This window comes from Miniopterus natalensis, chromosome 19 (genome assembly GCF_054644295.1).
Source record: "Miniopterus natalensis isolate mMinNat1 chromosome 19, mMinNat1.hap1, whole genome shotgun sequence".
Lineage (NCBI taxonomy): Eukaryota > Metazoa > Chordata > Mammalia > Chiroptera > Miniopteridae > Miniopterus > Miniopterus natalensis.
In genome coordinates, this window is record NC_142099.1 from 10,833,435 (window position 1) to 10,848,827 (window position 15,393).

At 44.5% G+C, this 15,393-nt stretch overlaps 1 protein-coding gene across 1 annotated transcript; it reads right to left on the bottom strand.

The window, feature by feature from the left end:
* Positions 1–11,349: 11,349 nt before the first annotated feature.
* KPLCE (KPRP N-terminal and LCE C-terminal like protein) lies at positions 11,350–12,150 on the bottom strand. Its single transcript, XM_016220133.1, has one exon. The coding sequence runs from the start codon at positions 12,148–12,150 to the stop codon at positions 11,350–11,352; it is 801 nt and encodes a 266-aa protein (XP_016075619.1).
* Between the last annotated feature and the right edge of the window lie 3,243 nt (positions 12,151–15,393).

The window sequence follows — 15,393 nt, forward strand, 5'->3', positions numbered from 1 at the left end:
GCAGGGACCACCAGGAATTATCTGGCCACATTCTGTCACTCTCAAGATGAGGATTCTGAAGCCCAGAGAGAGATGAATCTATGTGGAGACCTAAAGCTAATGACTGCCTTGGAGGAAGCAGATCCTAGGTAGCTCTAATCCCAGACAAAGACTCTTTCCACTACAACAGAGAAGTTATTTCTTGGATCACACAATTTGCCAAGGGGCTGTACTTGGATAGCCCTGGGGCTTGATGCTGGCCTAGAAGCTAATCATGAAAGCAGTGAAATAGGAAAGCTGAGAACATAGACCAGCTGGCCCAACCAGAATGTGAATTACTGAATCCTAATGGCTGTATCTCTCCTACTCATCTCTTGATAGAATATGCAGTTCTTGGAGGAGGAATCTCTATCTTATGCAACTTAATATCTCTAGATTGCTCACTTAATATGAATCTGTTAATTGATGGGTAGATAGATGAATGGAAAGATGGCAGAAATGGGCTCGGTCCATGTATCTTAAACCACTGGAGAATGAATTAATATTGTTCAACCCAAAGACTGAAGAGCCCTGCAACTCCTGTTACTTCCTGTTTCTTGCTCCTGCCAAAGAGAAGGGGGGGGGGGGGAGTGTTAAATTTTGCAGCTGGCAGTGAGGCTAGGTGATAAAGTTTTCAACCGTATGATTATGACTTTAGAGCCTAGTCTCCAGGCCAAAAAACAAAACATCTAACTCCTGATGTTCTTCCTTCTTTGATATGAAAAGTCCTAGAATTGGACAGTTGTCATTGGTTAAAGATGGAATTAGTACTGAGATTTACTAAAGGCAGCGGTAGATATAGTATATTCTCTTGTTTCCCCAGGGAGGTTTAAAACTCTTACAAAGGACATTCCTTATTTGGAGATATCTTCAAACTAAAGTGTCCCTTTAGATGAGCTTTAGTGTGGCATTATAATTTCAGAGCCTATATATGTTTTTAGGCTTTTTGCTTTTGGCTTTAACGAGCTCAATGTGGGCAAAAATAAGTCATTGTCTCCCTTTATAAATATCCTCCTCCTAAATCTAGAAATCTTGGAGTCACCCTTGATCTTCCTTCTAACTCACCGCAACATATAATCCCACACACTGTTCATTCCGCTTCATAATTGCTCTCAACTATATCCCTATGTCCATACCCACTGTCCCTGCTGTATCTCAAGCCTTCATGATCTCCTGTATGGACTGGTGCAATAGTCTTCACAGTTTTCTCTGCCTCTTGTCTTCCCTTCTTCCATGTAACTTTAAAAATAACCAATAAGTGATCTTTAAAAAATGGTCCCAATCTTCGACACCCCACACAACATCAAAAAAATATATCAAATGAAGCCATATTATGGTTTCACTCTCCAGGCATGTCTTGTTATTGACTACAACAGACCTTTGCAAATGTCATTTCCTCTTTCTGGGATGTCCTTTCATCTCTCCTTCACACATGGGACTGTTGCTCATCCTTTGAAACAACTCCAATGTCATTTCTTTTGTAATGTTTCCTGACTCCCCAAAGCCATGACTCACTTTAGACACGCCCCATCATTAGAGCTATAATGTGTTCTCTGATTATTTACATTCCTGTCTTCCACTCAACCTATGAGTCCCTCCAGGAAAAGAACTCATGGTGTATATATCCTTATATTCCAGAAACAGGCACTGTCCCAGTGCATAGTTTTCATTTCACCTTGTTGATTAAATAATTTAATTTTCATGCAAGCAAATACACACACCCATGCACACTCATGCATACATATAAGTCTAATGTATGTATATATTATACTGCATTTTATAAATTAATTTGTCTCATCTACTGAAATGTAATAAATGGATATATGATAATATAAAAGCCACATTAAAAGTTGCAATGAGGAGAAAAAGAGATAGAGAATTAGAGATGGTAGGTAAATAGATGATGATAGATGATAGATGATGATAGATAGATAGATAGATAGATAGATAGATAGATAGATAGATAGATAGATAGATAGATAGATAGATAGATGATAGATAGATAGATGATAGGTAGACAGACAGAAAAGATGTGCTAAAGGCAGCAGCTATCTCCAAAGAGAGGTCATTACTTTTAGGGAAAGATATAAAGGCTATTTAGATAGATGGAGCTATTAGAATAGCAATGTAGGGCAAAATATAAATGGTTAGAAATATAATGATATAAATCTAGGAATATGTGATATAGAGATTTACAAAAGTGATATAAAGATATCAAGAGAGCTGAATATATAGTTATCTATAAAATTATAAAAATAGAGATATATAATTATAATAAAATATAGAGCAAAAGATAAATATTAAGTTATAGGTTGTGGGTTTTTTTAAATACAGAAGTGTAAATGGTACAAGTTGGGAGTGGGATGGATCATGTGAAAGAGACATAGAGGAGCAGGGATAGCGGTCCATGTGGACACATTAATAAAAACAGATGGAGGCAACTTGAAAGCACACATAAATCTAGCGATGACTCATTGAGCACTTGATATATAATTGTCGCTTGGCTGAGAATTTGGCATATGTTAACTCTCTTAATCTTTAAAATAGCCCTGTGGGAGTACATATTATTATCATTATTTTATAACTGAGAAAAGAAAAGTTTGAAAAGGAAGTAATTTGTTGTATGTCACAAGCTTAGAAATGGCAGAACCAGGAACTTAAAGCCAAGGCGCCTAGAGGAAGAGGCCGTGGGGAGTAAATATAAAATGAGATAAAGTTACTGTGAGTTACGGATACACAGAGATGCACTCTACGTCTTACTAAACTCTGAGACCTTTCTCAGGAGTTACAATCCTTTGGGGCCCTGGCTTGCTGAGCCTTAAAAGAGTTTACCATTGTCTCAGGGATGCCTTGGTCCTGAGAACTAAGACATTCACATTTACCCTCGGTTTGCAAAGATGTGTGTTTCCAACAGATTCAATAAGACTCTTCTAGCTTTGGATCATTTCACAAGCTTCTTTTCAGTTTAGTTCCCCTCATATCACTATAATAGCCGGAGGTAAGAAAACATATCCCTGAAAGGGATATAAATTCTTAGTATCTTATGATCTCCACCCTCAAGAATGGAAGTACTCAGGGTTTTTCCTTGGCACAGGGTACCACTGGGTGTTTTTCCTTAAGCCCAGTTTCAACAGACCTGATGTGTATTCAAACCACAGAGTACCTATGTGTCAACTAGGGTAAAGGTAATGGCATAAAATACTATCACAGATTGTCACCATGTGGCTGTTTAATCAATGAAGAAAGAAGGACACCTAAAGGCTATGTCAGGGAGAACAAAGAAATGTTAATACTAAACAGAGCACACAGTGACACAAAACAGAGCGAGATATATCTTCTGTAAGTGTTTTAGGCATTTTGCAAATTTGATAATGTTGCCTCAGTTATATAGAAATATATATTCATTGCTAGGATAAAAACTAGGCTAGGCAAGTTGTAATCTGTTGTACAGAGAATTTGGGGTTTTTGAAAGGTTTTCTGACTACCTTGCAATACTGATAAAATTTTAAGACAAGTACAGAACTAAACCAACTACTTTTTAAATCATAGTAAACTCTTAATCATCAAGGTAGCAAATGGAAATTCCTGCTTAACCAGATCCTCAGCTTCATGGAATGTGACCAATATAGCACACTGGGTTATCGATATCCAATGATCTAGAACACAGTAAAGGGGACCCATTGGCAAAGCTACATCAAACACTAATCTTCTTTGGTTACTGAGAAACCTTCAGCTGCATCTTAACTCCTCACCGTCGCTCCCAGTGTAGTCTGGTGTTTCATTTCACTGTCTTTTTTCAGAATTCTTTCCTCTGCTCAGAATACTCTCTCCTGCCCCTCTCTCCTGCCCCTCTCTCCCCACCCATCTCTATTCCTAGTGTATGCCAAACATCTCCTAATATTTCCCATATTAATATTGAGCTAAAGATCACATTTAGCTCAAACACTATTGTCTCCATCAGTCTTACCTGGTTCTCCTCACACCACTGTCTCAGGTGAAATGGGTCACCTTTGGGTCCCCAACATCTCTTTTTATAAAACCTACAAATACTGCACTTCTTTGCTGATGTGTCGGGTTTCTTCACTAGATAATGAGCATCTTGGTGGCAGAAGACGGTGCCCAGCAAAAAGCCAGGTCCCTAGAAAGTGCAGTTCACGCACCTTAAATGTGCGTTGAATGTGTTATGTTATGTGTTATGTGTTAAATGTTTGTTGAAGGTTTTATGTAAATCAGTCTAGCAATAAGTCCTAGGGGCCAATTAAAAGATTTGGTTGTCTGATAAGATACCAGGAAAGACTTCGGCAGGGTTGACTAGAAAGATGAGATTCATTTATTAAATTGTAAGTAAAGATAGAGGTTAAACTTTTACGTTTGAATTATTTGTTTTCTATGGATTTCAAAGGTAAACTACTTTCCAGTTTAGAGATTTGATAGCTTATTAAATATATATTTGACCTAAATTTAATCCTGAGGTTTATTTATTCATACATAGTAACTCATCTAATCCTCACAACTACCCTATGACTTATGTGATTGTGTTAGCTTTTTTGACAGAAGAGAGCACTGAGAACAGAAAAGTTAACAACTTAAGGATACAAACTAGAATTTCATTGAGATGATACATGTCTCTAATGCATATACAGCAACAATGAGAGATTATTCTCAATAATGTAAAAAAACACGTAAAATTATCTACTTAAAGTGAAATAATCAGTATTTCCTAAAAAACATTCTTGAACATTGCCTGAGTATCATTTATTTTAATGACATGTCAGCCTTTCCTTAGCCAGTAAACACCCAAGAGATGGGGGATGGGATCACAAGAAACAGAATAAGACCAAACCGTTTCAGGTTCTCAACTAGGCAGATAAAGATGCTGTTCACCAAGTTGAAATTCCACAGGGAGGTGGTTTAATGAATGAAGGGCTGGAGAATGGTGGTTTATTTTACTTTGAATTTGAGATGAGAATGGAACTGATGAAACTTGAAAGGCAGCTAAATGAAGCACTTGGAGGCTCAGAAAACACACAGGGACTTAAATATTGACCTGAGAGCTATGTAGCCAGAACATATTTTTCATGCAACCCCAAGATTCCGTTCTGGATGCTAAAGAGAGGACACTGGGCAAGGTAACGAGGTTTGGAATCTCATGAAGTTTACATTCAAGTGGGAAGAGAAAGACACAGGAAAGGTAAATAAATAAGAGGCCCTTGGTTGGTGATTAGTGAAACGGAGAAAACAAAGCAGTGACGTGTTTGAGTGAGTGCTTGAATGACAAGGGAGCTATTTTAGATCTAGGGGTCAATGAAGGGCACTCTAGGAGAAGCTTCTTAAACATCAGCATGACAATGTTCACTGAGGCCGCAGGAGCAGATCAGATTGCCCAGGAGGGGTGCAGAGAAAGAGAGAAGAGGAGACCAGAGGAGACCAGGCAGTAAAAGGCACAGATACCACAGGGATCTGGCTTTGTTCTTACTGTGTAAACTTGGGCAAATTAGTTTACTTATATAAACCTCAATTTTCTTATTTGTAAAATTAAAGGGAATCAAAATTATATATTTTCAAAAATTGCGAGAATCAATGAGAACATTATATAACTTATGAATATGACACACTTTTTGTGGAAAACCAGGACTTCAGTCAAATGGGAGAAGTCAGAATCCTTGGACCAGACACGCTGCCATATCATTGCTCGTGCATGACCCACTTACTTATTTATTTTGTCGATCTGTCTGTCTGTTCACTAATTAATTCACTTGCACATTTTAATAACATAAAAAGAACCAAGAACCCACGGAAATGAGAGCTGAGATGTGGACAGTATCCTACCTCTAACCACATGTTCCTACCCGCACACCGCACTCTGCTCTTTCCCACCAAAACTACTTCTTATTCAAAAAAAGGTTTTCATCCAAATCTCATTTTCAATTTCATATACTTTATTTCCAATTGTAAGTACAACAGCCTAAAGTATCCATTTTCCTGTGTTTTTCATTTATAAAAGGGCCTCTCTATATGCAGCATCCTGGGAGGCGCTGGGAAGCTTCGGGAAGCTTCCGGAAGCTTCGGGAAGCTTCCAGACCGATGCTGCCGCACAGCCCTCGCCCGCCTCCCACCGAAAGCGCCCTGGGCTTGCTCCCAGGTGCGTGTTGGTGGCGCACCCGGAGCCTGCGACCAAAGCAGGCGCCCTCGGCCGGAGCTGAACCCGGGACCCTTTAGGCTGCAGGCTGACGCTCTAACCGCTGAGCCAAACCGGCTAAGGCGGTGCTAGCACTTTTTAATCCATCACTTAATATTAGTAATTAGGAGCATTATTAGTGCTATTATTAATAAAGATAAAGTAGAGGAATAGGTATAAATTTGCAGAACACTCAATGTGCCTGCAGAGGTGAACATCCTCAGCCAGAAATGGGGACCCTCGAGTGGTCCCGGCTGCTTGCAGGGGAGGTCACAGCCCAGGCCTCTCCAGGGACGTCCCACAGGCGGGCCCAGCAGGCTTCTGTCCCCAGCAGGGCAGGCTCCACTTGCTAACATGAGCTGCGGGGGGCCTGCTGGCAAAAATAAGCCAGAAGCATGTGGGCTGAGCGGAAGGCTTTATTATTCTGTAACTAGAGGAGAGGGGCCAGAAATGGGGGGAAAGCAGAAGGTTTCGTTGAGAGGTTTCAGCAGCCCCGACGGCAGGACCAGAGCTGAGAAAATGAGGGGGGAGGAGCTGCGGGCTGGGCGGGCCGCCAGCGCTTGGTTCTTCCCACCCTGCTTGTTGGGAGCCCTCAAGGCTGAGGCCAGCAGCCAGAGCCCCCAGACTGCTGGCGACTGCCATTGCCACAGCCACCAGAGGTGCGGTGTCTATGGCGGTGGGACCTGCGGTGCCTGCGGTGCCTCAGGCAGCAGCCGCCACCCCCAGAGCTGGGCCACGGCAGGAAAAGACTGGAGGTGGCCATGGGGCTGGGCACTGACTAAAGACGGGCAGGAAATATTTCAGAGTCAGGGAGACGTAAGTTGGCATCTCTACCACTCTGTGAGCAAGCTGGGCCATCTTAAGCGAGTTATATTTTCTAAGCTATAGTTTCATTATCTGCCAAGTAGGGACCATAGTTCTGCTCATCTGTAAGCAAAAAATGAGATATTGCCTCTAAAGCATGGAGCACAGGGCCACACATGTGGCTGGAGCTCAAAAAGTGGTAGCTACTTCTACAATGACTATTACTACCATTCTGATTAATATTATTATTTCACGTTTTGGTGTTTTACTAGGTATTATTCTGCCTGGCACTGAGGAGAACTGATATTACAGAAGTTTTATATGGGCATGTTAAAAAGGATGGAAGGAAGGAAGGAAAAAGAGGAGGGGAGGGGAGGGGAGGGGAGGGGAGGGGAGGGGAGGGGAGGGGAGGGGAGGGGAGGGGAGGGGAGGGGAGGGGAGGGGAGGGGAGGGGAGGGGAGGGGAGGGGAGGGGAGGGGAGGGGAGGGGAGGGGAGAGACCAAGCTCATAAATACAGAGAACATATTAGTGGTCAGCAGTGGTGGGGAGGGGGAGTTGAAATGAGTGAAGGGAGTCAAATGTTCAGACTTCCAGTTATAAAATAAATAAGTCACAGGAATGTAATATGCAGCATGATAACCACAGCAGATCTTAAAAATTCTCATCACAAGAAAAAAACTTTTGTTACCATTTATGGTGACTAACGTTGACTAGGTTTATTGCGGTAATCATTTTGCAATATATACAAAAGTTGCATCATTATGTTTATTTATGCCTGAAACTAATAAAGTGCTATATGTCAGTTATACCACAATTTTTTAAAAAGGGAATTAAACATTTTTTTAGGTACTGCTTACTGAACTAGCAGGTAGTAAAGATAAACTTGTACTCTAGAAGCGTTTGACTCCACAACTTGTGCTCTTTCCACTCTACCACACTGAGGGGAACTTAAAGTGTAAACTTTATCCGATATGATTTATATTATAAAAGGATTAGCATTTAGATTGTTGGAATTGGTAGGATACCCATCCGTTGCCTATTGTAGGGAATTTTTATTATTATAATTGAATTTAAATAATGAGAAAACACCCGGCCAATGTCCAGCACGTAGTAGATACTCACTGGTTTTGTTCCTACATCAGTGATAAACATCAATAAATATTTTCATAGCTGTGTCATGAGATGGCTGCATTAAACAACCAATGGCCCAGAAACAGCCCACGTACGTGAAACTGTGTGACAATTTGAAGGTTATTAGCATTGGAAATAATGTGGATCCTTTCTCTGATCTCTATTGAAAAAGTAGCTCAGATCTTTAAAGACGCAGCACTTTCTGAGGCCACATTCCTTCATGGTGTGACATGAAGGATGCAGCTGTTAGAAACAGGCGTCCTCTTTGGGAAACTATAGTCCATGTGTTTAATGCAGCGTTTCCGTAAATGCACAGCTAAAGGAAACTGAAAGAAAATAGATACTAGAGAGATTATAGCAGAGTAAGGAACCTGCTTTTGCCCTAGGGGTAAAATCAACTTTTTCTTTTCTTACTTTCTTTGGTGGGGGAGGCAAAGGTCAGAGCCCAGGCCCCCGCAGGGTGGGAGCTCTCCCGGAGCAGCCTGCGGAGTTAGCGGGGCTAGCGCAGGGTAAGGCGGGACCAGAGGCCACCAGCTGTGCAGACTCGCTGCTGTGCTCCAGGCCCCTTCACCTGGACCGGGGAGGGTGGAGAGCTTGGCCCAAGCAGGATCTGAGTCTGGTGGTTGGACAGGCTCAATGAGCAGTAGGTGGTATCAAGTTGACATTTCTCTGGCTGAGAAGTCCATAGAAGCTATGCCTATGAACCTTCTCCACTGTTCCCTAGGTAATCACACTGGATTCAGACAATCCAGGGAATTCCCATAGGTTAGGCCCATAAATAAGCAAATTCATTTCTTTTTTTGACAAGAATATATTGAGTCCCACTTTGTGTCAGGGTCTAGGGACATAAAATCAAATGGAACCTACTTCTTAGTTCCTACAGAAAGCCTGGTCCAGGAGGTTAAGATGAACAGGTGTCCCAGCAGACCATCCATGTGAGCTGAACACAAGGGCTGGCCATGAGGATCTCAGAATATTAATCACTGTCAATCTTTCCCATCCCTTTGGTGTTGTATATATTATTCCACCCCCTTTCTTTTCCCCTGTGGCCCAGCCCCCTCCAACACCCACCTGCCTCACACAGTCGCCTTACTAATCAAGTTGTCAGCAAACATCAGCTGGGTGGAGATGGTTACACCAATGACAATGATATCTGATTGTGCTATTTTCCACGCCAACTTCTGTCTGAGGACCTGGCCTATATTCCCTTCTTGTCAATCACTGAGCCCAGCAGAGGAGCTGTCATCGTACCTGGGTACCCGACTCTCTGTGCCCATTGAAGGGATGGAACTAGTTACCTATCAAACTGTACCCCATTTCTATGTTCTTGGACAGATACTTCTCTGAACTTTGAGGTAGGTTCAAAGAATTGGAACTAGACTGTCAGAGATAGAAAGGTCCTTAGTGATTGTCTCGTCCAACTTCTTCATGTTCTAGGGGAGGAAATGGAGGCCCACAGAGGTGAAGTGATTTATTCAATGTTACAAAAAGAATTGTGGCAGAGCTGGGACAAGAACAGAGGTGGGAGGAGCTGAGGGACAATAGGCATTTGTAATGTTGAGTTACATATTTTCATAACTTTATCCATCAAGAAAACTCTCCCTCATTGTAGTTTACTTTAGAACCATAAAATTCCAAACCATGAGAATCAGTGCTAGGCTGGGCTTCTGGGATGCCATTCTCTGCAAAAACTAGACCAGGAAATGTTTAGCTCTGTATGGTTTATAGATAAGTGATTCCTAGACAAAAATATAGATGGATGTAATCCAAACTCAGTAAGGTTACCCCTGGAAAGGGGTATGGAATTGAAAGTCGAAAGGTAATGTTTAATTTTTATCCATAAATTTCTGTACTAACATTTTCCACAGTTCATGCCACTTATCTAATTTTTAAATAATAAATATAAAAAGCATCACATGCTCGTGTTAATTGCTGAATAAGCAGCATTTGACTTCCTACATCTCAGGTGCCACCTGATGATACAAGAGAAAAGCACGGTCCTGGGCCAGGCTGTCCCCAGCTCTGAGTGTCCAGTGACCGGGCTGTGAGTTCGTGGGGCTGGAGGGAGGGAGGGAGGGAGGGAGGGGGTCTGATTTGTGCAGCCTCAGGCGATTTAGATGTTCGCAGGCAGCACAGCAGTCAAGATGACCCTCTGTGCATGTCCCAGGGTGACTCAGTGGAGCTTGCTTAGAGGCGAACTCGAGACCGCCTGTTCTTGTCCATTCATTTGTTTATGCATTTGCCAAAAGTTTTGTCTCCTGTGCTCATGTCCCAGCCCTTATTGGGTTGCTTTGAACAACAGTTGTCTCTCTCCCTATATTTTTAATGTGTATTTACAGTTTCTAGTTATAAAAAGCCACCCCAAAGCCTCTAGAGTTAGCAAAGCAATGGAGAACATGCTGCTGAGGAAGGGTCACTGGCCTTCGGGCCCAGGTGCTTGTCCCACGAGGCTCACCTCCCTGGCGGAGAGCTCTCACCTACCCCCAAGGCTACCTCGCCAGGGCTGGCAGGGAATGGCCACCTGCTTCGGGGAGTCCTAGCCTCTTCCCTCGGGCCTTTGCCCTTTGACCTCCGGAAGGCAAGCCTACCAGGTGAGAAAATGTAACGCATCCACCACCATGAGTTCGAGCCCCGCACACAGCAGCAGGGACGCCGTCCAGTGAGCCTCCTGAACAGATGTGATTTCACTTTTCCTTCAACACCCAGGAGGATGAATTTTGCATTTACTTACATTCGGAGAACACGCTACGGTGAGGACCTCGACATGGCCAAGCCCTCCCCTCAGGCCAACCAGAGGGCAGGCAAGAAGCACCCTTCACCCTTCAAATCTCCACCCTCACATCCTGCGGGCCTGCAGAGGGAAGGTCGCATGGGGACCCCACACGGGCACTGCACCAGCTCGGGCTGCTTGGTCATGTCAGCGCGGGCCTGTCCTCTAGTCGACAAGCAAGAGTTAGAGAGGAAGGTAGAAGAGGTTCGGGTGGAAAAACAGGGACCAAGTAAACAGGCAGGAAGTCACTGAATTGCATCCAAAGCTTTATTCTTGCCAAAGTGTGGGGGTCGCGCTAACTCTGGCAGGCGGCCTTGATAGAGAAGCGAGGTGGGGAGGTGAAGAGGTGAGGCCCTAGGCCCCTGGGCAGACGGGGAGGGGCAGGGGCTGGGAGGCTGCTGAAGGGAGGGCAGGCACCGAATTCGGGAGCGGGGCTGTCTTTCTGTATTTAACAGCAGCAGTCATCGTTGCGGTGACAGCACGCGGGACCTCGGGAACTCATGGGGATAATTCCCAAGCAGCAGCACCCAGAGCAGCAGCCAGAGCTGCAGCACCCAGAGCTGCAGCACCCAGAGCTGCAGCACCCGGAATCCTCACAGCAGCCAGATGATCCTGAGTTGCAGTCCTGGGGCCGCTGGACCCAGCGTCTCAGGGGACTCACCCCGAAGGTCCGGGGAGCCAGGCAGCAGTAGCTGGTGGAACAGGGAGCAGAGCATGGATCAGGGACACAGGACTGGGCGGCAGAGCCACTTCCAGAAGACTGAACATAGTAGGTCTGGCTAGGAGAAGGGTACTGGACATAGTATGTCTTGGTCTGGCAGGGAGCTGGGCATTTCACGTAGGTCGTCTGGCACGGAGCTGGGCACTTCACATACGTCTGGCAGGGAGCAGCACATTTCACATAAGTTTGAGTTGGGCACGGAGCTGGGCATTTCACGTAGGTTGTCTGGCATGGAGCTGGGCATGCCACATAGGTTTGGGTTGGGCATGGAGCTGGGCATTTCACGCAGGTTTGAGTTGCACATGGAGCTGGGCATTTCACGTAGGTCGTCTGGCAGGGAGCTGGGCATGCCACATAGGTTTGGGTTACGCATGGAGCTGGGCATTTCACGCAGGTTTGAGTTGCGCACGGGGTTGGGCATGGAGCTGGGCATTTCACAGAGGTAACTGTGGTACTTTGCACAGCCCCCAATCCCGAACCCTTCACACAAGATGGAGGGAACTGCGCCTGCTTCTGCTGGTCACACATCTTTCTGTAGCTTTGCAAAATCTGAAAAGAAAGGTTTCGTCAGAGCTAGGAAGATCTCAGGGGCACCTGCAGTGTCCCCTTTGGATAGAGGGGTCTGCAAGGAGTAGCCTGTCAAGAAGGTCACAGGGGCCCTGAAGCTGTCAACCTGGCATTCAGGTGGACTCTGCTGCCTTAGGCTCAGCTCTTGTTTCTTCATGTGGCTGTGTGGCTTTGGGTAAGTCACCACTCACCATTGGGCCTCAGTTTCCACAATGGAAAAGGAAGGGTTTGCAAGAGTGACATCTGCGTTTCTGCCCAACTCTCTAAGCCTCCTCTGCCCTTGCTCACTTCAGTGTCTGCATGATGAATTCTTCTTGGGAAACTGTTGTTTCCCACTGAGTTTACCTCACCATCAATTCATTCAAGAGGGGCTTGCTTTCCTCCTGCCCAGCCAGGCATTTCCAGGGAAGGCAATTTCAAATCAATAGACCCCAAGCCAAAGTGAGTCTCAAGCTGAGCCTGACAGAGCCTAACAAGGTCAAATTTGAGTATGTTTCCACCATTTGCTCTTTGGATCAGCTAGACTGTCACTTTATCTCATTAGTGGATCCAAGCGAGGACTGCACAACTGCACTCAGAGAGAGGATGGCGACCTAGTTCTCTGAAAATCCCTCGTCCCATCGGCCTAATGGCTCAGTTCACACCTCTTCGTCTCCTCCAACCCTCCAGGCTCGTTTCCTACCAGCTACTGCCATCAGCTTTCTTCAGCAGCTGCCCTCAATGCCTAGCCCTGACCACCCTCATCCCACAGTTTTCCACGCCAACTCCATCAAGGCTCTTTCATACTATGTTGTTATCCCAGGCACCAAGACTTACCCTCTGCCGACAGGAGCAAGGCTGGAAGAAACCAGTGATCTGAGGATCTGGCAGTTGGGGAGACCTTTTATAGGCAACAGTGAGGCAATTTAATAGCATCTGAATGAAGCACCAGCGATCACGAGGACAAAGGCCAGCATTGCATTGGTGAGATTCCTCCCCAGTATGCCTGGCTCTTCAGTCATAGGCAGGGCATGTCTCTGCTTGACATTGAATTTTCCTAAACATGAGATAAATGATTCCTGTTACCTTCTTCATGAAACAAGTCATTCTTCTTTTACCAGAAGTTAGGAGAGATACCAATGAGATCTGTCCCCATGGTGCTGTTTCTGGGTCATTTGAGTCTTCAAGGACTTGTCTAAGATGTGATTAGTGGCTCAATTTTTCATACATTGTGCCAAGAGCTACACTGCATTTTCCCAGACTAAATGGAATGTTCTTTCTAAGGACTTCCATGGTGGCTCCTGCTGGTCTGGGATACTGCACATAGAGTTTGGCTCAGTGGTCTCTGCCTCAATATGGCAGCAAGGCCCTCAAGCAATGGTTTGTTCCATGGATTGACAGGTTATTCTAAGTTTATTTGGGAAACTAGATGAGTTCTTGGTGATCCAAAACTCCATGATCTATATCTAGGCTGTCTTTTCTCACCTTCTCATGCCTTATGACCTCCCTCATCCTCGCCTTTCTGAACCTCATTACCATGCCTAGATCCCCAAGAGCCCAGCAAAGGGGGAATTCCAGCTGAATGAACACTGTGTGATAACAATAATAATAGAATCCAACATTTAGTTGAATTTTCTTTATGTGCCAAATAGTTCATGAGACATGTACACTTACACAGGGCCCTGTCACTGAGGCTCTGAAAGACTAAGGAAGTTACCCATTGTCACAAGCAAATAAGTAGAGAAGCTAGAATTTAAATGTAGGCAGTTGGCTTTCATAAGCCATGATCTTTATCACTATAATACATTGCCTTTTATTTCTGGTTAGAGCATTGTCCCTGGATGTCTTTCTCCTTTCCTTTCCCCAGTGCAGTGCAGCAAGAGGGGGAGAACTAATATGTATTGAGAACTTACTATGTAATAAAACTGTCCTACTGCTTTATCTGTATCACTTCATTTGTTCTTCACAATAACCCTGTGACATAGGCTATGTTAGCTCTAGTTTTACAGAAAAGGAAACTAAGACCCAAAGGCCTAACTATTTCAACAAGGTCATCCCATTGGTAGGTAGGGGGGTATCATTCGAAACCAAGCTTGTCTACTTTCGGAGCCCACACCCCTCCCACCAAGCCATGTTGAGTTGCCCAATGTAGAGGGTTATCTTGCCCCTGAGCCTAGCACTGGTTCCAAATAGCCACACCCTCAAATCAGCCAGCCAAGGCCCCACCATGGCCCCTGTGGCCTCACAGGTGAAAGATGCTTCTGTACTTGTCCATAATGGGTCCCCCAATTCCCCAGGACCCTTAAGCCCTAAGGCTCCAAAATTTCCTAAATAAAAAGATAAAGAGCACACAACACAAACCCCCACTACTTTTCAGGCACTTCCACTCCAACCCAGGTCTTCCAAGGTCCGTCCCTGAATAATTTGGAGGAGGCAAGAAGGGGAGATTCTGCCCCAAGCTTGGAAAGTTTCCTGCTTCCTCCTGCCATTCGTGCTTCTGGTGGGCTTGTAACACTCCATAGCTTCCTCTGTGAAGCCCACTAGTCCCTCTCTCCATGGCGATGGTGAAAGTGGGGAGGAATATGGCTTCAGGCCACCCCAGTGCCTGCTCTTCTAAGCATCCCACATCAGTTAATACCCAGGCCTGATGTTTTATGGAGGAAATGGAAAAGGGATGACCTTTTATTGGGGCCGGACACTTCACATGGGATAGCTTATCAAATTTAGTCCCCATAAGAGTGTCTTAAATAAATAAGTAAACAAACAAATGTGCCCAAGTTCACATACTAGAAGTGACAGATTCAGAATTCGAACCCAGGTATAAGAGACATCAAATTTTACTGTTTTTTCCACCATAACATGCTGCGTCTAGTGTTAAAATCCATGATGTTTTAGGAACCATACTTTTCAGCACCTAACAGACACAGTTAAGAAGCCACAGTCTTACACGGAGGGTGGGGCAGCCCAACTTTACAGGGAAGAAATTCCCTAGAAAGCCAGCATTTTAGGGCATGTCAATGAAACAAGAGAAAGAGTTCAGGGCACAAATGGAACTAAGCCCTTGTCCTGGTTCTTTCACTGCTTCACAGGGGGATTCCACTGTGCTCCCCTGTCTCCTCCACTCCAAGTTATTTTTATTAAATGTATTGGGGTAACACTGGTTAATAATATCATATAATTTTCAGATGTATAAGATTATAATTCAACATCTGTGTGCTCTAATGT